This window comes from Macaca thibetana, chromosome 12, assembly GCF_024542745.1.
Source record: "Macaca thibetana thibetana isolate TM-01 chromosome 12, ASM2454274v1, whole genome shotgun sequence".
Taxonomy (NCBI): domain Eukaryota; kingdom Metazoa; phylum Chordata; class Mammalia; order Primates; family Cercopithecidae; genus Macaca; species Macaca thibetana.
In genome coordinates, this window is record NC_065589.1 from 8,548,307 (window position 1) to 8,575,782 (window position 27,476).

Genomic DNA, 27,476 nt, shown 5'->3' on the forward strand with positions numbered 1-27,476 from the left:
CTGGGCCAATGACCGTGGCTAAGCAAGGATCTAATATTCCAGGCCTAGTATTTGTTTGCTACTATTCTCTCTCTCCAGAAGAGAGTCCCATCTCTTCCATGGGAAGAGAAAAATTTCATAGTTAATGTTACTTTAAAAAACAAAAACAAAAAAAAAAAACAACCACCAGGCAATGAAAGACAAAGTCTTACCAGAAAAATAAGGCATTTATTACAGATTGAAAGTGATCAGAAGAAAAATCACAGAATTCACAAAATCATTCTTTGTTGGAACTTCTCTTCCTTCCAGTGCATTTTGCTGTTAAGAGAAAAGGAGCATGAGGGTCAGACCACCATGGCATGCATTCACATTCCAGCTTTGGAGGCCCGGGACCCAGGACTCCTGGGCATTACTCAAAACCAGATCCGATGATACGAGACACTAGAGCAGCTATGCGAAGCAGCAGCTCCTTGAACAAACCAAAAGGGCGAGAGACGCCTACAGGAGGAAGAACAGGTAACTGGGTCTGGGGAGCAGACACACAGCCCCAGAAAGGAACCTCAAATCTCATAAAGGGAAGAATCAAAGAGACCCCAAGCAGAGGCTGCAGCCAGGTGTTGGGCCCCAGGCTGGTCTGTGAAGGTGTTTGTGGCGTGAGGTCAGAAAGGAAGGAACCAAGCAAAAGCAAAAGAGTAGGCTGTCCACAGCTGCCATCGTGAGCGGGTGTGGGGCTGGAGATCAGGATACTCCCTCCAGCCATTCATCCATTTATCAATTCATCTGTTTGATAAACACGTATGCACTGAGCATTTGCTGGGGGTTACAAAGGTCAATGAGGCATAGTTTTGACCTCAAAAATCTCCCACAACCTAGTGAAGGGGGTAGAAGTAGTTAGAGTACAGCTTGGTAAATGCCAATTCCAGAGACACCCATGTGCAGGAAACCCGAGGAAAAGGGTTCCTGGAGAGGACACGTACGCTGAACTCGGAGGATAAGCTGGGGTGGGGATACTGTATCCCAGCAGAGGGGGCCTGAGAGTGGAGGTGAGACCCAGACTCGGGCCCCAGGAGAACAGTCAGCTGTGTGAGGCTCTCCCATGTGACTCAGGAGACAGAAGCGGCACGCAAGGCTGGGGACAGACGGGCAGCACGCTGCCAGGTGTGTGGACGAGGACTGCTGAGGCGCACACTCTGAGGGAACTCATCCCCATCCTCCGGCAGAGCAAGGTCCCAGACTCGTGATAAAACGACTCTGATGACAGTGCACAGGTGCCTTTGAGGGCAACAACAACAGCCACCAGGAAAATGCTGAATATAGCAGGCTGGAGATGCAGTTGGAACTGGAGCCAACAGCACGGAGCGGACAGAGCTGTGAAACATTTCGGAGGAAGGATTAGCGGACCTCGGTGACCAACTGGGTGAGGTGGGGAGGAGGTCTGAGATGCATCTGCTTCAGGCCTGGGGGCCCTTGGAAGATGGGTTGGAGACAGGGGGAAGAGTGACTCTCCGAGGGAAGAATCGCATTTTGAAGGTGGTATGGAATACCCAGACGAAGGTGTCTGGCAGGCTGCCGTTGACTCAAGCTTGGAGTCCAGGCTGGAGGAACAGTGTGGAGGAGAGGGGGAAGAATCCCCAGACAGCTGGGTGTCAAAGCCCTAGGGTGCTTGGCATCACCCAGGAGAGGGAAGGCCATGAGCAGAAGGAAAGCCAAGGTTGGAATCCTGGGGAACATCGTGGTTTCAAGGGCAGCAGGAAGAAGCCAGTCTGTGAAGAGCAAGAAGTCTTGGCCTGAGAGGGGACCAAATCTCAGAGGTCAGAAGGTTTCAAGAAAGAAGGAGTGGTCATCCACATCCAACGCGGCTGTGAGGTCCAGGAGGAGAAGGGGTGGACGTGAGGATGGGACAGCAGTGAAGTGGCTACAGAGCAGGGCAGTGTCGGGTGCAGGAGGAGAGACTGCGTGAGGCCCTGGGGAACTCATGCAGACGGCGTTTTTAAAAAGACAGGATGAGAAGAGATCAAGGGAGAGTAATGAGAAGCTAGGGATAAACGAGGGGCCCAAACCCACTCTGCAGTCAATCCTCATTGGTCACAGATGCTGTATTTGTGAATTCGCCTACTCACTGCTAACAAATAGTTATTTGAAATCCCAAAATCAGTACTCATGGTGCTTTCTCATTCATTCTCAGACAGGCACGGAGCAGCAAAAGATTGGAGTCATCCTTCCCACACCTTCCCAGCTGAGGTCAATCAAGGCAACGCTCTACCTCCATGTCTCAGCTCTCCTGCCGTCAACAAGTGTCCTTTTCGCGGTCTATTTAATGCCCCAATTTTTGCATTTTTGTGCTTTTTGTTCATGATGTCACTGTTTAAAATAGCCCCCAAGTATAGTGCTGTCAAGTGTTTCTAAGTGCAAAAAGGCTGTGATGTGCCTTACAGAGAAAATATATGTGTGTTAGAGAAGCTTCACTCAGGCATGAATTATAGCGCTATTGCCCATGAGTTCATTGTTAATGAGTCAACAGTATCTATTAAATACGGCATCTAAACAGAAACACACATGAAACAAGGTTATATGCTAATTGGTTGAGGAAAACGTTGGGAACAGAGGCTCAGAGAACTCTAACCCTGGATTGCCTATATGAGCGATAGTTTAGTGTTCACTAATTCAATGTTCGAAGCAACTTTATAGATGATAGCTGCCTCAGATATCAAGAACCAACTCTACTTGACGCAGCAATTAATACAGTGTGCTGTGAATGTGAATCAGAGAAAGTGTAAATGAATACAACTGCACATCACCATGTCTGTGCCTCTGGAGTCTCGGTTGGGTCTTTTCTGTGTTCTGTGGGGCATCTGGCTCTCTTCAGTAGGGGGACTGTCATGGGAGACCATGATGAGAAGTTGTCACGAATGAATCTGATACCTGAATGTGGAAATCACTCAGAAAGCTGGCAGAGGTGGTGCGGGTTTTAGGGACCGGTCCTCCCACATAGTTGATGATAAGCAGGTATGTTTCTAACACTTTAGATCAGTTAAAGTCTTTGCCATCTAGTTGGTGACTACATTTCTAGTTTCACCCAACACATGACAAATGCTTCTTAAACAAATAAGCCTTGAAGTTTTGCCCTCTCATCCTATTTTTTTAAAATACGGAGATGTGAGAAAAACAGGAAAGAAGAGGGAAGAGGCTTTGGAAACAGACAGACATCAAGAGTTCAGTCTCAATCCCAACACTATCTCTGAGGGCAGGGGCCTCTAAATGCCTCTGCTTCCTCCTCCATGAAACAGAGAGAATGACAAGAAGAAAACTTCATTTGATTGTTCCAACGTTTATGCAAGGGAATGTACGAATGGGTCCAAACACAGGCCCAGGCATTCTTGAGAGCTGTGATATTCGTGGGCACAGAGGCTGGGCACAGAGGCCAGGCACAGAAGGGCATTTAATGGACATCTGTTGAATAAAGGGATAAAATTATGAGAATGATTCTTTTTACTATGCCCTTATTGACAAAAGGCCTCAAAAAGAACTGCCCCCTTTGCTGCTCTTGGGCATAGTTTAGGAACTCCACACTAACAATCAAGATTGTGACATAAAGAAAAATGCATCACTCACACTGCTATGGTTTGGGTGCTGAGGGTCTTCCGGCCACCACATAATTGAAAAGTCAGAACTATTCCAGCTACAAAGATAAGAAAGTCTAAGATTCTCAAAGAGATTTTTTTCAGCATGGGAGCTGGGACCTGATTTTCTACATTTCCTACCTTAGAGCAATAAATGAGAAAAAAATTCAGAGTATTTTATTTAAATATTACATTTCACTATCTACTCATATATCAAATCGTTTTCTGGCAACATGAAAGAATCCTAGAACAGTGTTGAGGGCTCTGGGGATTTCATAACAAATAGCCACAGTCTCTACCTTTAAAGAGCTCCCCGGTGGAAAAATGTCACTCACAATTTGAAAAGAGGAATTTTGATTCTGGTCATGCATTCATTCACTCTATCCTCCCAGTCCGATTGATTGTATTCTATACACTGTTCTTAGCACTATGAAATTGATGAAGGATATTTTTAATAATTTCATATAGACATATCATTAATAATATTTTTACTTCTTGTAAAACTGAAATAATTAACAAGGAGAATGCATCCTCAAGAAGTTTATGGTCGGCATGGTGCCCCATGCCTGTAATCCCAGCACTTTGGGAAGCCAAAGTGGGTGGATCACTTAAGGTCAGGAGTTGGAGACCAGCCTGGCCAACATGGTGAAACTGCATCTCTACTAAAAATAGAAAAATTAGCTGGGCATGGTGGTGTGCACCTGCAATCCCAGCTACTTGGGAGGCTGAGGCAGGAGAATTGCTTGAACCTGGGAGGTGGAGGTTTCAGTGAACAGAGATTGTGCCACTGCACTCCAGTCTGGGCAACAGAGCAAGACTCTGTCTCAAAATAAAAAGGAAGCTTGTGGTCTAGTATAGACCAAAAAAAAAAAAAAAAGTAATAATAAACCCTTGAAGGAATTGCATCCTGAGAGGTTAAGGAACTGGATCACTATCACAGATGGGAGAGCAGGCTCAGAATCAGGCCCATGGATTCCAGATCCCATCGGATTGGCCTCTTCACTAGACCCACTGTGCCGGCCTTACCAGCCTCATTCTGTGATTTCAGGGAACCCAGCATGGTGTAGAAACCTGTCCTGCTAAAGGTCACGGGAGGGCAGAGATATAACTGGGACTTCAGTCAAATCCCATGTTCAGGTCAGGGCTGTAGCTGTCTTTAAAAATAAATGTTTTGAGTGATCAACTTCTTCATAAAAAATCAGATGATGAATTTATATTGCAATACACATATGTATACACATCCAACGTTATCATGTTACAATAAACAAAATATAGCCAATCCACTGAGAACTCTATCCTCCCTGCCCCAACCCATGATATTCTGTAAAGAAAAAGAAAGATATCATTTACATTTATAGAAGAGGAATATGATGTGTCTGTTTCTTCATAATGCGTAGATTCTCGATCTCAGTATGGAGCTGGTTTTTATATTTAGAGTTGTGCCATACATTCAAAAGAAACCCTACCATTTGTATCTTTCATCCAAGAAGGCCTCACTGGTGAATTTCCCTTCTATTTTAGTAAAATGTCAGTTGACTTCTTTCAAATCTCAATATGGTTAAAAATTAATTATACTATGCTTAACTTATGTTTTTGGTAAAAGAATTTCAAGAACCCAAAGTGAAGGATTTCATTCGCTTAAAAAATATTTACTGAGTGCTATTTATTGAGTGTGCTGGGCTATGTGCAGGGCACTGGGGGACAGTGGCAGTTGAAGTTCCTTGAGACTTCCTCTTGGGGAGTCTGGTAGTCAGATGGGTGACAGGAAACAACCAATTGCAGTGCCCTGTGATGAGGACTCTACAGAGGCCCAAAAAGGGACATCATCTCTGATTCAGTGGCGGTGGCTTGTGATGTCAACGTAGACCTCCAAAGGGAAGCGACAACTGAGCTGGGACCTGAACGGTGAGGCAGAACTAGTCAGGTGGATGGTCCCAGTAGAGGCAGAAGCTGGAGGGACTGCAAGTACCTCAGTGCCTCAGGAGCTGAGCAGCCAGGTAGGCTGGAGATGTGGGCAGACCCAGGTCATGAAGGCCACTGTGAGCTACACTGGGAGTTTGGACTTTATCCTGAAAGCATGCAGTGTTATGAAGACTGTAAAGCCCTTGAACACTCCAGCTTCATTATTAACTTGTGTGTGCACATGTGTGCATGTAAAATACCTATGCATGGAATTGATGTCTATAATTCCTTCTTGACATTCCTCTTACGTGTGCCCTTCATGATAGCTACATTTGCTCCCATCCCGTCCCTAGTAACTGGGAATTTATACACATGTGAAACTCTGTGAAGCTCAGTGCCAGTGTGATAAACCAGGACTCCATCTCTAGCTTTCTATAGAACTGGGGCAGATAGGCTGTTCTTCCTATTGGGCCAGTGTCTAGCTGTTGCCCACCTCTGCTCAGTCCCACAAGTGAAGCAAGCATTAATTTATATGGGGCAAGGATCAGAGTCTCCTCCATGTTTCATGATAAACCTGAAGACAGTAAGCAAGGTAGACAGTGTGGGATCAGAACCTGAGGCAAGAATACAATCAATAGTTCATTGGTGATGGTAGTGAAGCGATGGACCAATGCCAGAGAAATGTGTGGGGGAAGTGAATAAGACCAGACCCCAATGTACATTCCAAGAAGATGAAGGATGAAGGGGAGTCAGTGATGCCCTCAAGAGTTTTAGCTTGAGCAAATTAGGTGGATGTAATGTCATCAATTAAGAAAGGGAGCTTGAGGAAGCTAGTTGAGTTTCAGGGACACCCAGGATACACAATGGCAATGCCACATAGGCAGTTGATATAAAGGCCTGGATCCAGACATAGAGTGTGATAAGAGACAAGCGTTTGGAAATAATTATGCATCATTGATAGTTAAAGTCAAGCAAGAAGAAGAGATAAAAGAGTAATCTACAGAATAGGGGACGAATTAAACTAAGGAGATCATACAAATGCTCACCAGTATTTAAAGTATACATCAGCCAGGCGCGGTGGCTCACACCTGTAATCCTAGCACTTTGGGAGTCTGAGACAGGCAGATCACCTGAGCTCAGGAGTTTGAGACCAGCCTGGCTAACATGGTGAAACCCTATCTCTACTAAAAATACAAAAATTAGCTGAGCATGGTGGCAGGAGCCTGTAATCCCAGCTACTAGAGAAGCTGAGGTGGGAGAATCGCTTGAACCCAAGAGGCAGAGGTTGCAGTGAGCCAATATCATGCCATTGCATTCCAGTATGGGCAACAAGAGCGAAACTCCCTCTCAAAAAATAAATTAATACATAATAAATAAAATACACATCAAGAAAAGGAAGCTAGATGGTATTTCATAGATGTGAGGTGAGGAGGTTGAGGAAGCAACCAGAGACCACAGTTGTGTCAAAAAGTTTAGCAGGGAAGGAAGGATGGAGGGAAGGTAGTTGCTTAGATGGATGAGACGGGCCAAAAGAAGGGGCTGTGCCCTTGTTGTTTGTTTGCTCCTCAAATGGATAGACTTGATCACATCAGAGGCAACAGATACAAATGTCATGGGAAAAAGATTGAGGGTGCATGAGATTGAAGAGGCAATTGAGGAGAAGTCTTGGGAAGGAGGTCATAGAAGCCAAAAGGCAAAGATTTGAATAGTACATTGTAGATATTTGGAGGCCGGCAGTTTTAAGGCATTCACTCCACATAGCTTCTATTTCTAAATACACATGTGTGCACCTGCATTTTCTTACCTCAAGGCTGTTACTCAAAGTCAGCATTTATTCTTGCTCTGTGCTGGTGGTTTGGGTATCTTCTGTTTCCAGGAGGCAAAACCCTTCTCATGATCTCTAAAGATAGAAAAGGGAAGCATAGGCTCTGTCAGTCACATCAAGAGCTGAGACAGTGTGGACAATGTTACTACAAATTCATGAGAAGGATTGTGACAAGCATAACCTGAACCCATCTGCCATGAGAATACCTGAGGGCATGATAACTTCATCTTCCTTATTCCACTCTCTCTCCTTCTCCCCTGTGTTGTGTTACAGCTGGGTCCAGTGCTCATTTCTCCCCACTCTGTATTACTACATGTGATGTCTCAGCCACCATGGATGCCCTCGAGGGCAGGAACTGCCACCTTTATCTTTCAGTCCTCCATGAGATCTACCCAGTGTTTGGCACACACATTTGTTGAATTAAATTAAATCATCATGTTCAAAGCAGTCTCCAAGACAGCTGCACTTCTGTGTCAATGATGCTCATCCAGGCCCAATGTGTTTTTAGATTTTGGCTTAGAAATCTCTTCCAAGACATATAAAAGAATTGGTCACATTAATTTATATCCATATAACATTTTTAGTCCCAAATGGCATTTGTCCAATGCAATAATCAGTTTCCAAGATGGCTTCCTGGTATTCACACTCCTGAGCAGTCCCTTCCCACACTGGGGCAGGATTGGCCTGTGTGTTTAATAATAAACTATGCAGGAGTGAAGTCATATCACTTCCAAGATTAGTTTATAAAAGACCGTGTCTTCTGCCTTCGGTGCTCTTGCTTGCTCATTCTCTCTCTCTCTCTCTCTCTCTCTCTCTCTTTATCAAATCATCATCTCTGGCGGGATCCAGCTGTCATTATTTGAGAACATTCAGAAGTCCTATGGAAAGGTCACATGGGGAGAAACTGAAGCCCTTGGTCCACCAGCCTGTGAAGAACTGAGGCTTCCTAACAACATGTGAGTGGGCTTAGAGGTGGCTCCTTCAACCCCAGTCAAGCTTCAGATGAGATCACAGCCCAGTCAACATCTTGTCTGAAACCTTTTGATAGACTCTGAGCCAGAACCACCCAGCTAAGTTTCTCCTGGGTCTTTGACCCTCAGAAACTGTGAGGTAATAAATGTGTGTTGTTTTAAGCTGCCAAATTTTGGGGTAACTTGATACATAGCAATAGATAACCAACACACCCAAGTTGATTATTAATCTGATTAATCAGATTTATTTCCAAATATCTTTTGAATATTCCCAACACCAAATCCAAGGGCAAATGTTTGCCACCAGGACAGAGATTTAAAAAAAAAAAAAAAAAAAAAAGCCATGGATTCTGAAGACAATTCCAAAGGAAAAGCTCATAAAAACGTTTCAGCGGTGGTCATGCTGTTATAATAACTGTATATTCTCCCAAAGTGACAACTTGGATGAAATATAAAACTGGCATTTAAAAAAAACAAGCATCAGGTTATAAGCTCTAGCACTTCAAATAAACTGGAGTATGTCTAATGAAGGTCAGACTTTGAGCTCACTGAAATGTTAATATCTGTGTTATTCATTTTAATAGGGAATGCTGAACATCAGGTGGATTTCGCAGCCCTTCTGGGAGGCAGCATGAAACAGGCACAGGTTTTAGATTCTGACAAATCTGATTAAAGTCCTGCATTGGCAATGTAGCCACAAGCAAATTAGGGAAACTCACTAAGCCTCAGTTAGCTCACCCACAAAATGGGAAAGAACACAGTGCTACCTCACAGAATGGTTGTGACACTGAAGAAGAAAATTGTGTTAAGCAATTAGTACAGGGTAGGCAATTTGCATATGCCAATTAATGCCATGAGTTCTTACTGCTTTCTTCATCTATAAAAGCAGGTAACACACCTGGTTGACAGGGCTATCATGAGGACCAAATGAGAAAACTGATCTGTACAGGAGTGGGACAAAATAACTTTGTTTCATCCATTTGGTGAGAAGTTTGGTTGAGTATGGCAAAAAGAAGATCATTAGACACGTTGTATGCCTGCATCAAAATATCTCATATATGCCATAAATATATGTACCTCCTATGTACCCATAAAAATTAAATTTTTCAAATTAAAAAATAGAAGGTTATTAGAGTTCATGCTACTTTTTAAATGCTCCAGAGAGTGTCAGAAAAAAATGGTGAATTCTTATTTCCTGAGCCAGATTTGATATTTTGATTCTTAGTAACTTTTAAGTCAGTTAGTGCCTCAAGGCATTCTTTTTAATGATTTGCAAAGCAAGTTTATACATTACTATTCTTTTCATTTTTACTTAAAATATTTTGTCTTTCAGAGATTTAACTCCTATGAAACTGGAAACAGCTATGAAATAGGATTTCTCAGGAGTCCAGATTGATCAGAAAAGGGTCTGGTAGCACAGCAGGAAAGAAACCACTTACCAAGTGACTGATCATAAAATTGTTCACTTGTGGACTCATCTGGAATGAGACCTGTAACACAGTAATAATCATAAGACAAGACTCCTCTCACTATTCCAGAATGTTCTATGACTTCATTATTAATGCCACAATATGCTTCTTAAGCAAAAAAGCAGTAAGAGATCACCACTGAGTTTTATTGCTATCAGCACTAATAGGAAAAATGCCTCCTAAATCATAGAACACTAACCCAACCCACTTTGTATTAAAAGCCACACAGGGAAAGAAAGAAGAGGAGCCCTTCCTCCCTGAACCAAGACATTCAAAGGGATGATCAGATCTAGTTGTATGGCTGAAAGACGATAGAATTCAGCCTGTTTACTCCTGATCCTCCCAGCTACACATTCTTAAGGGGAAAACCAACACTGGCTCTGTTTACTTGGCAGAGATGTTGGGGCCATCAAATGGAACGATGTATGGAAAAGCTCTGTCGTGAATACAAAGAAATATCTAAATGAATAGTTGTATCATTACTACCTAGTGATAAAAAGTAAGCAAAAGCAAAACAAAATATTAATTTTCTTTTTTTTTTTTTTTTTTTTTTTTTTTTGAGACGGAGTCTCGCTCTGTCCCCCGGGCTGGAGTGCAGTGGCTGGATCTCAGCTCACTGCAAGCTCCGCCTCCCCGGTTCACGCCATTCTCCTGCCTCAGCCTCCCGAGTAGCTGGGACTACAGGCGCCTGCCACCTCGCCCGGCTAGTTTTTTGTATTTTTTAGTAGAGACGGGGTTTCACCGTGTTAGCCAGGATGGTCTCGATCTCCTGACTTCGTGATCCACCCGTCTCGGCCTCCCAAAGTGCTGGGATTACAGGCTTGAGCCACCGCGCCCCGCCAAAATGTTAATTTTCTATGACTGTAATTGTTGCAAGATTATATACATACGTATTTCTAGTTTTAAATGACTCACTAGGAAAGAACTGCAATATGAAGTTATTATAAGAAAAAAAATTAAAAAGAACAAATCTTAACTTACCAAATAGAGAATTGTTTCTCCATTTACGAGATCCCAACATGTCCCCAAAAATCATCTAAAGAAATTCAGGCATCAGGATATTTCAACACATGAAAGAAAGAAAAAGAAAAGACACTGAAAAATGTAAATGTCATCTGGAAGACTCTGATATATGTTATATAATCCATTTTTAAAGAAATAGGCAATATATTATATTAAATAACTTTATATGGTATCAAACATGTAAGTCTAAGAAAGCACATGGGGAAGAGCAACCTACATGAAGTTTAAATTGCCCGCAGATCTTTCCCCAAGACTGAGAATGTACTCCCAAACATGGTCGACCTCCAGAAAAGCAAAACCCTGTTACACAGACTTGCACATAGACTAAGTTTAGGTCAAATTTTAGAGTTTTCTCTCTACAAAGTCACCGTAATATGTTCAGTAAGAAAAGGTGTCCACAAGAAGTTTGCATGAAACCACTAAAAGTCCATGCAATCATCGCAAAGTAAAGTGGTTGCTTGGCTCACAGTCTTTCTACCAAGAGTCTTGGTAGGCTGTCCTCCCCATCCTGAACAGTCACAGGTAGTCTCTTGGCCTCCATCACAGTCATTGGACCAGGAAGGGACACATACCAAGACAATTTAAGAGAGAAAGAGCATTCCTTTCAACAGATAGTGCTGATACTACCAGATATGCACATGCAAAAGAATGAAGTCGAACTCCTTCCTCACATCATATGCAGAAATCAAATCAACACGGAGCATAGACCTAATGTAAAACTACAGAAACAACAAAACAAAAAATTACTAAACTGGACTTCATCAAAATTTAATTTGGCTCTTCAAAGGGCACCATCAAGAAAGTAAAAGATGGCCGGGCGCGGTGGCTCAAGCCTGTAATCCCAGCACTTTGGGAGGCCGAGACGGGCGGATCACGAGGTCAGGAGATCGAGACCATCCTGGCGAACACGGTGAAACCCCGTCTCTACTAAAAAAATACAAAAAACTAGCCGGGCGAGGTGGCGGGCGCCTGTAGTCCCAGCTACACAGGAGGCTGAGGCAGGAGAATGGCGTAAACCCGGGAGGCGGAGCTTGCAGTGAGCTGAGATCCGGCCACTGCGCTCCAGCCCCGGCGACAGAGCGAGACTCCGTCTCAAAAAAAAAAAAAAAAAAAAAAGAAAGTAAAAGATAACCCACAGAGGGGGAGAAAATGTTTCAAAACAACTCAATAAAAAGACAAATAGTGCAATTAAATCATAGGCAAGGATTTGAACAGACATTTCTTCAAAGAAGATGTATAATGGCCAATCATTAGTCATTAGAAAAATGTAAATTAAAACCACAATGAGAGCTGGGCACAGTGGCTCATGCCTGTAATCCCAGGACTTTGGGAGGTGAGGCAGGCAGATCAGCTGAGGCCAGCAGATGGAGACCAACCAGGCCAACATGGTGAAACCCTGTCTCTACTAAAAATACAAAAATTAGCCATGCACGGTGGCACACACATGTAGTCCCAGCTTCTTGGGAGGCTGAGACACTACAATTGCTTGAACCCGGGAGACAAAGGTTATAGTGAGCCGAGATTATGCCACTGCACTCCAGACTGAGTGACAGAGTGAGACTCTGTCAACAACAACAACAAAAAACTACAATGAGGTACCATGTCACACTCACTAGAATGGTTAAAATAAAAAAGACAAGTATTGACAAAAATGTATAGAAACTGAAATCCTCATACAGTACTGGTGGGAATGTAAAATGGTACAGCTGCTATGGAAATAATGTGGCAGTTTCTCAAAAAGTTAAACATAAAGTCACTATATGGTCATTAAACATCGAGTTACTATATGATCCAGGAATTCTGTTCCCAAGAGAATTAAATATATGTGTACACAAAAACTTGCTCATGAATGCTTCTAGCATCATTATCTGTGATAGCCAAAAAGGGAGAAATAAACCAAATGTTGATCAACGAATGAATGGATCAATCAAATGTGGCTCTGTAAAATGGAACAATAAAAAGGAATGAAGCACTGATGCATGCTACAACATGGATAAACCTCCAGAACGTTATGCTAAGTGAAACAAGTCAGTCACAAAAGAACACAGGCTGTACGATTCCATTTGTATGAAATGATCAGAATGGACAAATCCATAGACACACAAAGTAGATTAGTGGTTGCCAGGTGTTGGGAGGAATGAGGAATAGAGAACGACTGTTATTAGGGTCTCTCTTCCACGTGATGAAAGTGCTCTGGATTTAAATGGTGGTGGCAGTTGTGAATATACTAAAAAGCACTGAACTGTACACATAAAAAGGGTGAATTCTATGGTATGTAAATTACATCTCCACCAAAATGTATTTTAGAAGGGGAGTATCAAAACATCACATTGTACACAGTAAATATATAAAATTTAAAATAAATTAATAATAAAGTTATATGTATAAAAGAACAAAAAAAGGGGACACCTAAGCCAGGCCAGCAGGGGAAATGCTGAGAGGTTTCTCTAACTGGCAGCAGAGAGAAATGCCTCCTTTCCCTCCTAAGTACAGAGGACATAGTCTGGAGTAGCTTGAGGCTTTACTTCCTGCTGCAAGGAGGAAGCCTCTCTGCAATAAGGGTGGGCGTGGAGTGCGGGAGGCACAGTGACAGAGAGAGAGAGACACAGAGAGAGAGGAAGGAGGAGAAGATGGAGGAGGCAGAGAAGGAAGGAGAAGGAGAGGGAGAGGGAGGAGGAAACGGAGGAAGAGAGAGAGAGAGAGAAAGGGGAATGAGGGGAAGGAGGAACAGGGAGGGGCATAGGGAAGAGGAGACAGGGAGAGAAGGGGAAGGAGAAGAATGTGGCACATACAGGACTGAAGGACCCTAAGTCGAGTTGTCCTTGAAGCCAACTTCTCTCCTTCCTTTCTGGGAATGTGATCCAGGGAATTACCTCTTTTTGGCTTAGACTACTTCTAGTTAAATATCTATCTCTTGAAATGAAAGGCAGTAAGTAAATTAAATGCCTGTCACCCCTCCCCTGAGCTCAGAATTCCTGTCATTATTCTTCCTCAGTTTCTCTCACTTGGACTATTTTGGGTCTCGTGTCGGAAACGCTAGCTGACTTCATCGTATCCACTCCAAATCAGAAGGATTTGTCTAAAGTCAAGCTCACTTATTAGAAACTGAAGAAAAAAAAAAAAGAGAGCGCCAACCTACAACTGTACTACGTTGTACCCTTTCAGCATTGTACTCCTGATGGCGCCTGCACCAGTATAAGACTGAGTGAGTGCTTATGCACCATATGGAAAGCTTTTCTCCTCTACACATTTCTCTTTCAGGATTGTAAAAGAAATAATAAAAACTACAGTAATTCACATATCTATTTAGTCAAGGATAAGAGAATACTTGCAAATTTAGAAAATTATTTTCTCAATTTTTTATTGTTGCTATACTTTAAAAAATTATGTCATGGAAAGTCCAAAGATTTTATATTCAGGTCTCTCATTATGTCCTTACCAGACTTACTCTAAGTCCTTATTAGTCATAATTTGGATTTTGGGGTTTATTTGCCATGGCTTCCATTTTTCTTTATCTTACATTCCTTACTCTGGAAATTCCTCTACATTCTCTATGTGTTTTTCAAGTGATCTTTATTTTTATTACTCTGGGAGTTTTTTTCAGTTTTGTTTCTTCTATTTCTTCCTTCCGACGATAATTTGTTTGTTCTATGACTAAATTTATCCTAATCTAATGTCTTTCATATTTATAATATCACCATTTTTTTCACTGAAAATGATTACCAGTTGTTCTCTCATTTCTTCTGTTTCATGCAAGAAATTCATTTCAGAGTTTCCAGGAACTACTCAAGTCTCTATCTGCTTTCTTCTTTCCTTTTGAATTGTAGAATTTTTTTAATTTGAGAATTTTTAAAAATAAATTTGCTCAAAAATGTTTATGATCACCTAAGCTTTAAGAACAAGCAACCTGGGAGTTTATTTTAAGATCTAGTTTTTTTACAAGGGCTAACTTAATATCTGAGTCTTCTTAGAAAACTCGAAATCGGAAGAAAAGAGAGTGGTCTTCACTATGCAATTAGAAAGTTGCAACAGATTTGTGGGCTTTGCAAACAACCAGAACCCATTTTCCCATTGAGGGGTGGAAGAGGCGTTAACTTAGCTGGCCATTTACTAAATTCATTTTGTGTTAAAGGTCATAAAATGAACCAGAATCCATTTCTCTCAACATTCACTACTAAGCCCTAGACCCAGTCAGCATTCTCTCTCACCTGTTATTTACTTCGTATTTACTCCATATTTATTCTTACCTAGTTCCAATCTGTTCATCATCTGATTCGGTTACCCTCCTCCGCTCCCAACACACACACATTTAAAACCCTTTCATAACCCCATGTCTTCAGGATAGAGCCAGACATCCTCAACAGGACCCTCAAAGTCCATCTTGACTGCTAGTGTTCCTCCAGCTCCACCTTGTGCCTCTCTCCCCATGTTTTTCTCATTCCTGTTGTAATAGAGTTCTATCCATTTCAACCTACCAGCTTTCCTGGCAATTCAGGGTACTCCACATGATTTCCCCTATGCTTGAAATACCCTTCCCCCTCCACACTCTGCCCTGTTTGTTCTAACGTATACCCGCCTTCTGGATCTTGGCTGGAAGGTCAGTTCCTGGGATAAGCTGTCTGCTCCCCACGTGACCTGAATTCCTCTCACTATGTAGCCCCCAGTGCCTGCCTGACAGGGTAATTCCTGCTTAGTGGACACCTTTCCCCCAGACATGTCTATAAACTTCACAAAGGTTAGCACTGTGCTTGTCTTCCTCCCCACCATCTTTTTTCTCATATGAACCACGAATCAAGACTAACAAAAGACTTGTGAAGTGATAAGCATGGTCCTTGTCATTTCTGTGTTAGCTGGGCCACAGTGTATGAGTGTGTTACAACAGAATGTATTTGACTTCCTAAATATTTCAATAGGATCTAAGGAAGGAGGCCCATGGTACTCGCCCCAGCACTAAGAAACGAAGATTCTTCAACTATGGCTCCAGGACAAGTTCAGAGATCAGCTGGGAGATGACCTTCAGAAGTTGTCAGTGTGAATGGGATCAATCAATAAGGCCATGCTCAACTGAACTTTTTGTGGAGAAAGTCCTAATAAACTGTGTGAAGTTCTCTTTGTACCAATAAGGCCATCCTCTGTGATAGGAGTGTCTCAGTCATTAGTTTCATTACTTTCTAATTCTGAAACATACTTCCAGACAAAATAGTTAAGGCGTGAGTATGTTAATTATATGGGAAAATTAACTTTTATGTGTAATTCTTGAAGTAGAAATTTTATAATATTTTAATGTAATTTTCACTAGAGTTAAATCTTGAAAAACTGAACAAAAATATTAAACAGAAAGAATATGTTTGACAGAATCATCCATATAATGTTGGAAATATTTGAGAAATATCTGTCAATAATATTATCCTATTACACAGGAACAAATATGTCATGCTTTTATCCCTTAAGTGAAGAGATGGCCTCTTCTTATCATATTCTTGTCCATTTCTTCCCCAGTTTTCTTGCATTTATACAACAAGTATTTTGTGAGCTGTGTCAAACATTGTGCTGCATCAAACATTGTCCTGGGCTGACAAAAACAAACATTCCCTGCCCTCATGAGACACACAGTCTAGTAAGGAAAGCAGCCAATAATTGGACACATATATATTATAATTTCAAGGAAAAAATGTATATGTTATTAATATTACAGTATTATTGCAAATCACTTTCAATACAATTGAGAAAAAATAAGGGTCCTGCCATCCATTGAGTATCCCAGTGCCAGGCCAGATCCTTCATGTCCATCAACTTACCGGATTCTCTCAACAGCCTATAAGGTGGTCTTTATGACTGCTAGCATTTAACAGATGAAGAAGTCATGGATCATGAGGGTTAAATGAAAGTCAAGTGTCCTGACCTGGACTGCAGAGCTGGAAAATAGTTTTGAACACTGGTTCAACAAAAATGTCCTTCTTGATTGCACTAAACCACAGTGCCAGCAAGCCACATACTTAGATCTGAAACTTCAAAGGTTTGCTAATTGTTACTTTAAAGCCATTTCCCAATCCCAGGGAAATCAAGTGTGTGTGTGTGTGTGTGTGTGTGTGTGTGTGTGTGTGTGAGAGAGAGAGAGAGAGAGAGAGAGAGTACAAGAGTGAAAGAATAGGCTGGGAGAAGTAGGGGATGTGGACAGTGAGGCTGTAGGTGTCCAAGAGAGAATGCCACTGTGTCAGCAGAGTTCTGCGTCCCCAAGCCCAGGCGATGACCCAACTACCCAGCAAACCACTCTGTTTTTCACAAACCCACACAGACCCTAAGAGCTGCGGTCTGAGAGAAGACAAGGCCCCGGTCATACCTCTTCGCTGCTGAAAGACTCGGACGTGGAGGAGGACCAGCTGCAGCGAGCATGCACGCCCTGCACCTGCTGGGCAGATACCTTCACGGTGCTTCTGCAAACAGCTGTGGGCTGGAAAAGACAAAGTGGTGAGTTCTCTCTTCAGCTGTTTGTGGAAAGAGGTAGCCTCCATCAAGTAAATCAGGAAATAATGTCAGGTTTGGTGAAATGACAAAGGAAGAAAATCTTCACAGAGGCATTTTATTTTTTCAAAATGAAAATTCATCAAGACCGAAGCAGAAACAAATGAAATATTTAAATATCTCTTTGCTGTTTGACCCATTACAAGTCTCTAGAAAAAGCAAACATGTCCCCATGAGTGCTGAGTGGGCTGCCCTGAGTCAATTTTCATTCAGACAAAAGGAAATGATGAAGAACCCCACAGGACTTCACCCTTTTCTTCTTAGACCTCAGATTTCATTAGAAATAGAAGTTTCTGACACTTTGGTATGAGTCCTTTGTAAAACAGAGTCACAGCGAGTAGTTTCACAACAAATAACACATCAAACAATCCTCTTTTAAGTAACAAAACCCACGAGCTCTAACCTCGGAATGCAAACACTTTGGAAAGCAAATTTTGGACTGCTGGAGTTGCCCTGTTCAGATGGGATTACTGCCCGTGGATGTTGACTAAGTGTCTGTGGAGACCAAAGCTATTCCAGCTTGGATGCCAATCTGCCATGTTACTTCTGATTAACCCTTTTCTGGGAATCCCTCTAAGATTTCCACTTTCAAAAACTAGCCGGGCGAGGTGGCGGGCGCCTGTAGTCCCAGCTACTCAGGAGGCTGAGACAGGAGAATGGCCCGAACCCGAGAGGCGGAGCTTGCAGTGAGCTGAGATCCGGCCACTGCACTCCAGCCTGGGCGACAGAGCGAGACTCCGTCTCAAAAAAAAAAAAAAAAAAAAAAAAAAAGATTTCCACTTTCATGTACATACTGTAAATCCTGGCCTTAGGTCAAATTCCCTACAGTATGTAAGCCCTGGATCTGGGAGGTAATGGCACAGGATCCACTGTCTCACCTCCACCTAAGATACGGGTTCTGTTTGTAAGTCCCTATGAAGTGTTTTGTTTTGTTTTTTTCTGGTAAACTGGATGTGGGAGCCTCCTTCTTCAGCCTCTCAGCTCCCTTGGCCTTTGGGGTTAGGTTTGCATGGACCTGCTCACCATGGAGCAGTGCTGTACATGTTCTGGTCATGAGAGACACGAAAACGAACATGCCGTGCTCCTGATCTCACTAAGCCTGAAATAGTAGGGAAGACAGGTGTCATTCAACAGTCAACAGCAAAAGAACGTGACATGTGCCAGGAACAGTCAGTGTTTCATAATCCTTTGTAAGAGAATTTTAAGTGTGTCTGGGATTTGTCTCTGGTGTTGTATTCACTTTACCTGATACAAATACATCCTCATGTTAAAAAGCAGGAAACTGAGGCACCAGGGATTAAGTAATTTGTCAGGATCACTCAGGATCTCAGACTCCACAGCTCAATGCTCAGCCACAGAGTAACACATCCCCCACCAGGGGACACCGTGTCCACACTGTTAGCGGTGGGGCCAGATGCTAGCCAGGCAGCGGCCAAGTTCTTTGTGTGACTCCAGGTCATGGAAGAAGTGAGGCTCTTCCTTTTGTTCATTTCTGGGAGGGGTCTTCTCCCACTTACCACATAGTAGTCCCTCTGGAAGGCACATGTAGCAGGATCTTCTCCAGAATCCCTCCTGCATGTAGTCTCCCGGATGCTGAACTCTAAATTCATGACCAAGCTGTTCTCATCCAGGACCTCAACCTTCACAAAAATAAAGTATCAGAGTGTGATCAATGCATGTCTGAAGTTTACGATGCTATAAACCATTCTTTCTGCCCCATGAGAAAAAAATTACGGAATCGTCCACCATGAAAGCAATACATTATCTTAGCAATCACCTAATTCCATGCCTTTCTTCTCCAGACCAGAGAGGAAAAGTGACTTACCAAAGTCGTACAATAGTTTAGTGACAAAAATGGAACCAGAACGTAGGTGTGCTAACTCCAAGGCCAGTATGGCTTGTAACACTTTACAGTGACAATTGATACTCACTATTTGTGGATTCTGTATTGGCGAACTCATCTACTCACTAAAATTTATTTGTAACCCCAAAATCAATACTAGTAGCACTTACTTTGGCAATCATCTATGGACAAATGCCAAATGACAAAAATCTTGAGTCACCCAACGTGCATGTTACCAACAGAAGCCGAACAAGGAGACATTCTGCCTTCTTGTTTCAACTCTCATATTGAAAACAGGTGTGCTTTTTATGGTCTCTTTAGTGGCTTTTTTTGTTGTTGTTGCATTTTTGTGCTTTTTGTTGGTAGCTTTAGTGTTTAAGATGGCCCCCAAGCCTGGTGTGGAAGACCCCACTAGTGTTCCCAAGCACAAGGCTGTGATGCACCTGACACGGAAAATATGTGAGTGAGGTAAGCTTTGTTCAGGGAGGAGTCACAGTGCTATTGGTCATGAGTTCAATGTTAATGAATCAACAATGTATGTTAATTTAAGTATCCTCAAGCAGGAATTCACACAAACAAGGTTAGTATTGATGGGTTGATGAAAATGTTGTGACCCGAGGCTCACAGGAACCGCACCTTCTATTTCCCCTAGGAGCAACGATTCTGTGTTTGCTAATTCGGTGTTCATGGTGATTTTATACAATGTAACTACTACAAGTAAGAGGAATCAACTGTACATATTTCTAAGTGTCATTTTCCTAAAAGACTGCTCCATAATTTTAAAAATAATTCCTGAAATAAATAATTAAGCAACAAGTGCATCTCTGCAGTACAGACTATTCTGCAGCCCTAGCTTCCTGCTTGAGCAGTTCTGATCTGTGAATGAGTGTAAATGATTTTATTCTCCTTTCCACAAAGGAAAATCATCTAAACTCTATGACAAATCTGGGGAGTTCTGATGTCACAAAGTCCTGTGACTTCTTGAGTACTCACTGTGTGTTCAGTACCAGAGGCAGAGCAGGGAAGATGCCACGTGGCTTAAATTCCAGAGGAAGTGCCACACAGTGGACACATCAAAGAAAACTATACAAGATCCTCCCAGATAGTTATGGGGCTATCAAGAAAAACAACAACATGGCAATGGGGGTGAGGGAAGGAAGCAGCTGTTTTAGAGAAAATGCCAGAAAAATCCTCCCAAGGAAGGCAAATTTAAACTGAGCCTTGAAGGATGGGAAGAAGCTCATCTCGTGAATAGAAAGCAGACCCAATGCCCTGGGGCAGGGACAAGTCCGGCTCTTGTGGCTGGAGCAACCTGACCAAGGCATGAAACCATACACTACAACTTTGGAGAGATGGAGAGTGTCAGACAAGGTATGGTCTTGGAGCTCACGGGAAGGTGTTTAGATTTCATTGTCACTGCAGCGAGATGCTATCACAGGGTTTTAAGAGCTGCATCTGAATCACTGTGCCTGCTGCAAGGTAAACAGTTTGGGACAGGAACAAGGGGGCAGCAGGAAGTCAGTGGGGAGCCCACCATGGTCCGATACCTGACAACACCCCCAGGATCCAAGTCACTTCTTCCCTCTTAGTTTCTGAACCTATCTTGCAGCAAATTGAAGTCAGCAACACATTGAACATACTACCCAGGAAGGAGAGAGATGGAGGCAGCGCTCTTTCTGTGAGAGCGAGAACTGCTTACAATTAGGGAATAATAGGCACATGCAGAACATTTTGTTTTGGATAAAAAGTGGCAAAACTCCAAGCTTAAGATGGGGATCTTTATGTCTCCTAACATAGGACACATAATGAGTGCTGATAAAAGCAGAGTTTTCTGAAAACAAGTAGAAATAAAAACTCAACCTCACTGTGAATTACTGCCTCAAATATTTATAATTTTAATATTTTGAATGTTAAATCTGAGTCTCATTAAAAAATTAAAAAATAAAAACCTCTCCCATCAACTGAAGTCCATTGTTTGGGGCCCACCACTGCGGAGCATGCTTCAGCAATTCACCGGAAAGCAATTCGATGGAAGCAAACTGGCAACACAAAAGCTGAAAAGATGAAAATGCGGGTTTTTGGGGGGTACAGATCGTTTTATTGAGCTATGAGATAATTTTGCAACCTCTTTTGCATCTTGAAGGGGTCTTTCAAGAATAAGGAGAAACACCTAACATTTTTGCTGTTTCCTTTGAACTCACTTTCTGCCAGTAAATTTCTATTCTGTGTAATTCAAAAATTGTGGGACAGCCTAAATGCTCAACAATAAGAAATCAACTGGAGAAAATTAAAAACCCAGCATTACTGCTGAAATAAACTATGGTAATTTACAATCAGTATTACAATACGGTCTTATTTTTCTTAAAAATGCATTTTATACCTTCATATGAATTTAAAAACCTCAAAAGGATATCCTCTCATGGGTTTATAGTGAGTTTTTCTCACAGAAATGGATAATGAATGTTATTTTTCATTTTCCCTTTCTTGTATTTTCTGACTTTTTGTAATAATTACATTTTGGTTTTTATTTTTAAAAGAAATACAAATATATAAAAATAAAAGACCCACAGCAATTCTGTTTGACAATTGTAACGGTTAATTTTATAGTGTCAACTTGACTGAACCATGGTGCCCAGATATTTGGTCAATATTATTCTTAATGTTTCTGTGAAGCTATTCTTTGAATGGGATTAATATTTACGTCAGTGGACTTTGAGTAAAGCAGATGACCCTCCATTATGTGGGTGGGCCTTATCCAATCAGTTGAAGGCCTTAATAGAATAAAGTCAGAAATCTTCCCATCAGAAAGGAGCTCTGCCAGCAGACTGCCTTTGGATTCAAACTATAAGTTGTCCCTGAATCTCCAGCCTGCTGGCCTACCTCGTGAGATTTTGTTTTTTCCTTTTGGACTTGCCAGCCTTTGAAATTGTATGAGGCAATTCCTTATAATAAATCTCTCTCTCTCTCTCTCTCTCTCTCTCTCTTTCTCTCTCTCTCTCTCTCTCTCTCTGTCTCTCTCTCCCCCACCCCCCGCCATATATTCATATGTATGCATTTATATATGTATACATGTCATATTGGTTCTGTTTCTCTGGAGAACCCTCACTAATAGGGCATCACTGGTCACTTAGGTTTTTCAAATGAATCCTTTATTAATGCACAAAAAGTAAAGATCAGAAATGACTAGCTGAGAATAATTTAGAAAGTCAAAAACCAAAAAATGCAAAGAGGTTGAAATGTAAAATGGACACACAAAAAAGGGCATGGAGACCTCTAGGATCCCAAACCTCCATGGCTTTGCCTCCAAACGTACCACAAATCTATCTGCTCCCCCCATCCTCCCTCCCCTGACTTGAGACCCCACACCAGCATCTCACCATGCTCAGTTTCTCCCCCACCCCCTACTCCACAGGCAGCTAGAGAGATTGTAATGGACTGTTTGTCCCCTGCCCCAATCCGTATATTGAAACTCTAATCCCTGATGTGGTATTTGGAGGTTGGGCCTTTGGGAAGTTATTAGGTCTTCAAGATAGAGCTCTAGTAAGTGGGATTAGCATCCTTATAAGAAGAGGCTGGAGAGTTAGCTAGCTCTCTTTCTGCCATGTGAGGATACAACAGGAAATCAGCAGTCTGCAGCCCAGAAGAGGGCCCTCACCAGAATCGGACCGTGCTGGCACGCTTATCCCGGATCTCAGCCTCCTGAACTCTGAGAAATAAGTTGGTGCTGTTTATGCATCACCTAGTCCATGGTTTGTTATGTGTTCATGGTACTTTGTTACTGTGGCCCAAGCTAAGCAGAGATGGTTTGCAAATGCAGATGTCCCCAGGGGTTACCCATTGCCCTTAAAACAGACCCCAATCTCCTCATAATCATGACCTAGGCATGTCCCACTCATTCCCACCTCTCTGACCTCTCTCCACTCCCACCTTTCTCTTCCAGGCTCACTTGGCTCTAGCCAGCCTCCCTCTCAAGGCCTTTTGTCCTTCAGGGCCCTCCCACTGACTCTGCCAGCTCACCCCAATATTTCCTCAAAAGATCTTTCCATGGTGGGAACTTCCTGTCACTGGAGTGAGTCTTAGCTCAAATATGCAGCCTCAGAGGACACTTTTGCCCCATCTGACTGCTGCCCCAGACCGGGCCTGTCATGTTAACCTGCTTACCCTACTCTACGGTACTCTCCACTATTGGAAATGAATTTGGTTTATTTAACTGTGTCCTCTTCCTCTTCCCCTTTCTTCCCCTTCCTCTCCCTCCCCATCTCCCTTCCCTCTCTTTCCCCGGTAGAAACTGCTCCCTATGAAACCACAGCCTGACTTGTCCTCTTTGCTTCCCCCTGCCCAGCACAGGGCCAGTGCCCACCTTTCCTTTCTCTGCTTGTGTCCACTGAGGGAACAGTCCAAGTGAGCCTATTGTCAAGGTTGGAGCAAGAAAACCATCAATGCTAAAGTCATGTGGTTTTATCTTTTCTCATCGTTTTTCAGATTTGGAGTCCAGGAGGTGAGTAACTTGAAATCAATTACAAGAATATTTGATCCAGGTTTGTTGTTAATAACCAGTTGTTCTTCACTCAGACCACACATTAGAATGAGCAGGAGAACATTGAAGAATATGAGCCCTGCCCTCAGAGACTGGGGTTTAAGGAGTCAACCATCCGTCCTGGACATCAGAAATATTTAAACATCATCCCACGCGATGATGATGTGTAGTCTGAGTAGAGAATCAGTGGGCTTGGTAAGCAAACCTGGGGGCAAAGCAGAAGGGCCCAACCCTTCTCCCTACAACCATTGAACTGTACCCCCAAATATTCATGACTAAACCACTTACTTGCTTTGAACATATTCTTAGCAGTGAAACTATGCAATTGAAAGTTTTAAATATTTACTAGTTTTAACGTTTAACATGCTAGTAAATACGTTTAACACATATTTCCAACTTGCTTTTCAAACACAATTTTACAAAATTACAAACTCTTAAGCAGTAGTTGTGATTTTTTTTCACCCTGTTATTCTTTTACCTTGTTATTCTTCTTTTTCACATTGCGATTTTAATTCTGCACCTTTCTTCTATTAGAGAGGTTGAATACTTTTCCAAATCTTTCTTAGTCTTTTGTATTTCCTGTTTTGTGAATTGTTTGTAACCCTAGTGCTAGTGATCTATTCACTCAACTCTTTCCTGAGGGCTTTGCCTCTTAGTGTATCTCTCGTGTCTACTAGGGTAGAGAGAATTGGTATATTTGGAGCCATCTATAGGGTGTTTATAAAAGACGTGGTTAATACACACAACATAAATGAAAATATGAAACACTCCCAATAGGAAAAATATCACCAGGAAAGATGAAAGGAAGAGAATCTCCCTTCCAGTGGGGGAAGAAATAGAGTTCTCAACAAGAGGGCATGGTGACTGTAGCTTGATCAATGAATTTGAATAATCAGAAAAGGGTAGGGAGAGGCAAGAATAGGCAGACCTCCAGGTAAAGGAGCAGTGTACTTGAGGTGGAGAGGCAACATTTTTCACGTGCTCATCAAGAGTCACACACATCACATATAAGTGTGTCTATTTTTAGGTGCATGTGTGTCTGGGCTCAAGTCTGGGTGACCACACCAAGATGGTGCATGAGCCAGAACACGCTCTGGTGGTTGTACCTCACAATAGCTCATCCCCACAGGCCAGATTTCCATGGTGTCAGTAATTGGTTCTCTTGCGATCTGTCTTCATGCTCTTATTCATCTAATACACTGCTAACTTTCTTCTGTAGTGAGCAATAGCTAAATCAAAAGTAAATTTAAACTGTTCATCTGCAAGGTTGGCAACAAGATCCCGATTCCACATCACCACAAGTGGATTTCATTAAGTGCCCATGGAAACTGGCATTTGAAAGACAATATAAGCAAGGAAGAGGGTTCTGTATTCTGATCCAGGAGCAGCTCAACCTTTGGTGTGGCAGCTGACCAGTGCCTTCACACAACATCTCTGGATATTGCAAGTGACCCCCACTCTGGCCATGATTCTGGAATGGCACCTAAAAAAAACACAGCCCATAGTCTTCATGAACTATAACCAAACTAAAAAAGAAAACTGGGTCCATTTGATTCATTTCCTTGAAATTTGGAAAAGAGAAACTGGGAGCCAGGCTCTGAAGAAGATCAAGCTGAATATGTTGTATTTGGAGACTAAAACTAGGAAACCATGAGCCATGTGCTCTACAGAGTAGCAGAGGGAACAAGCTAAGAGTCAGTCCAGGAGGGATGGGGGAAGTCAGCAGGCAGACAGAGAGAAATCAACACCCATCTGGTCTCTGCTGCCTGGACCTTCGGCCGTGTCTTCATTCTCATTCCCATGCTGCCTGGCTGCACAGAGCCTTCATTCCTAAGACGTGCAACTTTATAGAACCTCTCTACCTCCCACCTTAACCTAAATTTGCTTGAAAATATATTCATTCCTACCTCCAAATGAGCCCCATGAAGATGATAATAAGGCCGTGAAATTACCTGGGGAACAGGAAGACAGGAGATGACTTGCTGCTCATGTTTCTCATTTCCTTTGAAGGATATTTTTACATTTCTTTCCTTGCATATCACAGACTTAGTCACTGGAAGCCCAAGTGATTACTCTCTCTCTAGCTCCCAAGGCTAAGAGGAAACAGACTATTACCAAATTGACAAGGAAAGGTGGATTTCTTTGGCTCAAAAGCCAGATTATTTCCAGTAAGTATTAGGAGCAGAGCTGCTGAATTTGAAAGGAGGCTCATTTCCAATAAATGAGAAGTTCTTAATAAAACACCTCAGAAAGAACCACGAGGACTTCAAGTACAAAAGCAAGATGCAGGAAACCAGAAGACAAGGTTAGAGAGGAGAATACAGCAGAAGAATCAGTCATCAAAAGTGGCTTGGAGAGCCTCATGACAAAAATTGTAATTAAATCCTTTCTCTGTCAAAGAAAAGAGAGTATGAAAGACATGACTAGCTACTATCATTTTTAAACTGGAGAACATTTCTTAAAAGTATATCCAATGAACTGACAAAAGGCAGACAGCATTGGAAGGAGGAGTAGAGAGGACTTCACTGTGCACTTACTCTTTTTAATGAGCTTCTGAATGCCCGAAACAGATACGAACTCAGTGACTGGGAATTCACTTTTGCCACAGAGGCACTGAGGGCGTCCCTCAAGGAGGATGGATCGTAGTCGTACACTGGGAAACCTGGACATGCAAGCACATGGGGCACAGTGAGACAAGACACAGGCACCAGCGTGGCTCTGCATCATCCAGAGCAGGTGGCCAGGTTGGTGAATACCTTACCTGAGCAAGACCAGTAGTTCGTTCCAAGAGCAAACATAATCAATATCTTCATCATCATCATCATCTTCTCCATTCTGGAAATAATGATTGTAATCGAAAGACAGAGAGAGTGTCTCTCTACGTGTTTGGAGATGACAGTTCTTTCTAAGAGGAGCTGTCTTTATCAAACACTGGCTGCTGATTTTGACTGCAGCAATCTGTAACTTAAACAGAAACAATTGATCCTGGGGTCAATATTTTCTGCTGACTTTTCCTATGGAAATGTTCCAGTTTGAGGACACTTTTGAAGTTTGCAACTCACCAGGGAACTTTAGCCCAAGGCAAAAGGCATCAAGAGGCTCAGGATTCCACGTGTGCTGTTTATTTTGCTCTATTTTAATTTCATTCTTTTGGGGGAGGGGATATAATCTTACATTCAACAAAATGGTTAATCTTAAATTGTTGTGTATTGAGATCCCCTCATGGTTCTAAAGATCTTGCAGTTGACTGCTTATGAAAATAGTGTGTGTATAAGATCTTCTTGGAAATTATAACTTTGGAGACGATCATTTTATATATGGTTCCTAAATATTCAGAGCAAGTACAAGTGCGGTAAAAAACTGGGACACACCATCCTATTAACCAACCTTCTGTGCTACTGGACTCTTTTGCACATCACCTGGATAATCAGGTATTTACATATTGATGATTTCCATGCACTGTAAGATCCCGAGGTACTTTTTGAATGATTAAAAAGGAGAGCTACTTTATTGGAAGTACAGTTTGTGTTGCATATAGGTCATTATGTTCTTATTTGTGGATTTCATGCATAAGAAGCTGTGTTTTGGCTCAGAAAGACCTGGACTGAGATATTGGCTCTACCGTGTACCAGGTGTATACCCTTGGGCATGGCACTCAACACCTCTGAACCTCAATTTTCTCATCTATAAAATGGGCGTAAATGGTTAGATGTCAGGTGTGTTATTAGTCAGGGTTCTCCAGAAAGGAGAACCAAAATATACAGGGAGAGAGAAAGAGAGATATT

The 27,476-nt window shown here is 42.2% G+C and overlaps 1 protein-coding gene across 4 annotated transcripts; it reads right to left on the minus strand.

Moving 5' to 3' along the window:
• Positions 1-187: 187 nt before the first annotated feature.
• Positions 188-26,644, minus strand: SPP2 (secreted phosphoprotein 2). 4 transcript variants are annotated; one of them, XM_050750510.1, is made up of 9 exons: positions 26,453-26,644; positions 26,229-26,353; positions 21,104-21,208; positions 18,829-18,951; positions 17,130-17,240; positions 10,748-10,802; positions 9,737-9,787; positions 7,306-7,401; positions 188-297 (listed from the first exon to the last, which is right to left on the minus strand). In XM_050750510.1, exons 1-8 carry the CDS (start codon positions 26,523-26,525, stop codon positions 7,316-7,318), a joined length of 729 nt encoding a protein of 242 aa, XP_050606467.1. In that variant the 5' UTR covers positions 26,526-26,644; the 3' UTR covers positions 188-297; positions 7,306-7,315. The 4 variants fall into 4 exon arrangements, with proteins under 4 accessions (XP_050606467.1, XP_050606466.1, XP_050606469.1 ...); XM_050750509.1 differs by lacking the exon at positions 188-297 and adding an exon at positions 3,277-3,429; XM_050750511.1 differs by lacking the exon at positions 188-297 and adding an exon at positions 5,223-5,497.
• Positions 26,645-27,476: the final 832 nt, after the last annotated feature.

What these genes read in the sequence shown, in the direction of transcription:
- SPP2 (XM_050750510.1), bottom strand. Translation starts at nt 26,525, where the DNA reads ATGGAGAAGATGATGATGATGATGAAGATATTGATTATGTTTGCTCTT. An exon ending in GACTTCAGTTGATGGGAGAG is followed by an intron (nt 18,952 to 21,103) that starts GTTTTTATTTTT and finishes ATTTTTGTGAAG; the next exon opens with GTTGAGGTCCTGGATGAGAA. An exon ending in GAGAAACAATTCTCTATTTG is followed by an intron (nt 9,788 to 10,747) that starts GTAAGTTAAGAT and finishes ACTGTGTTACAG; the next exon opens with GTCTCATTCCAGATGAGTCC.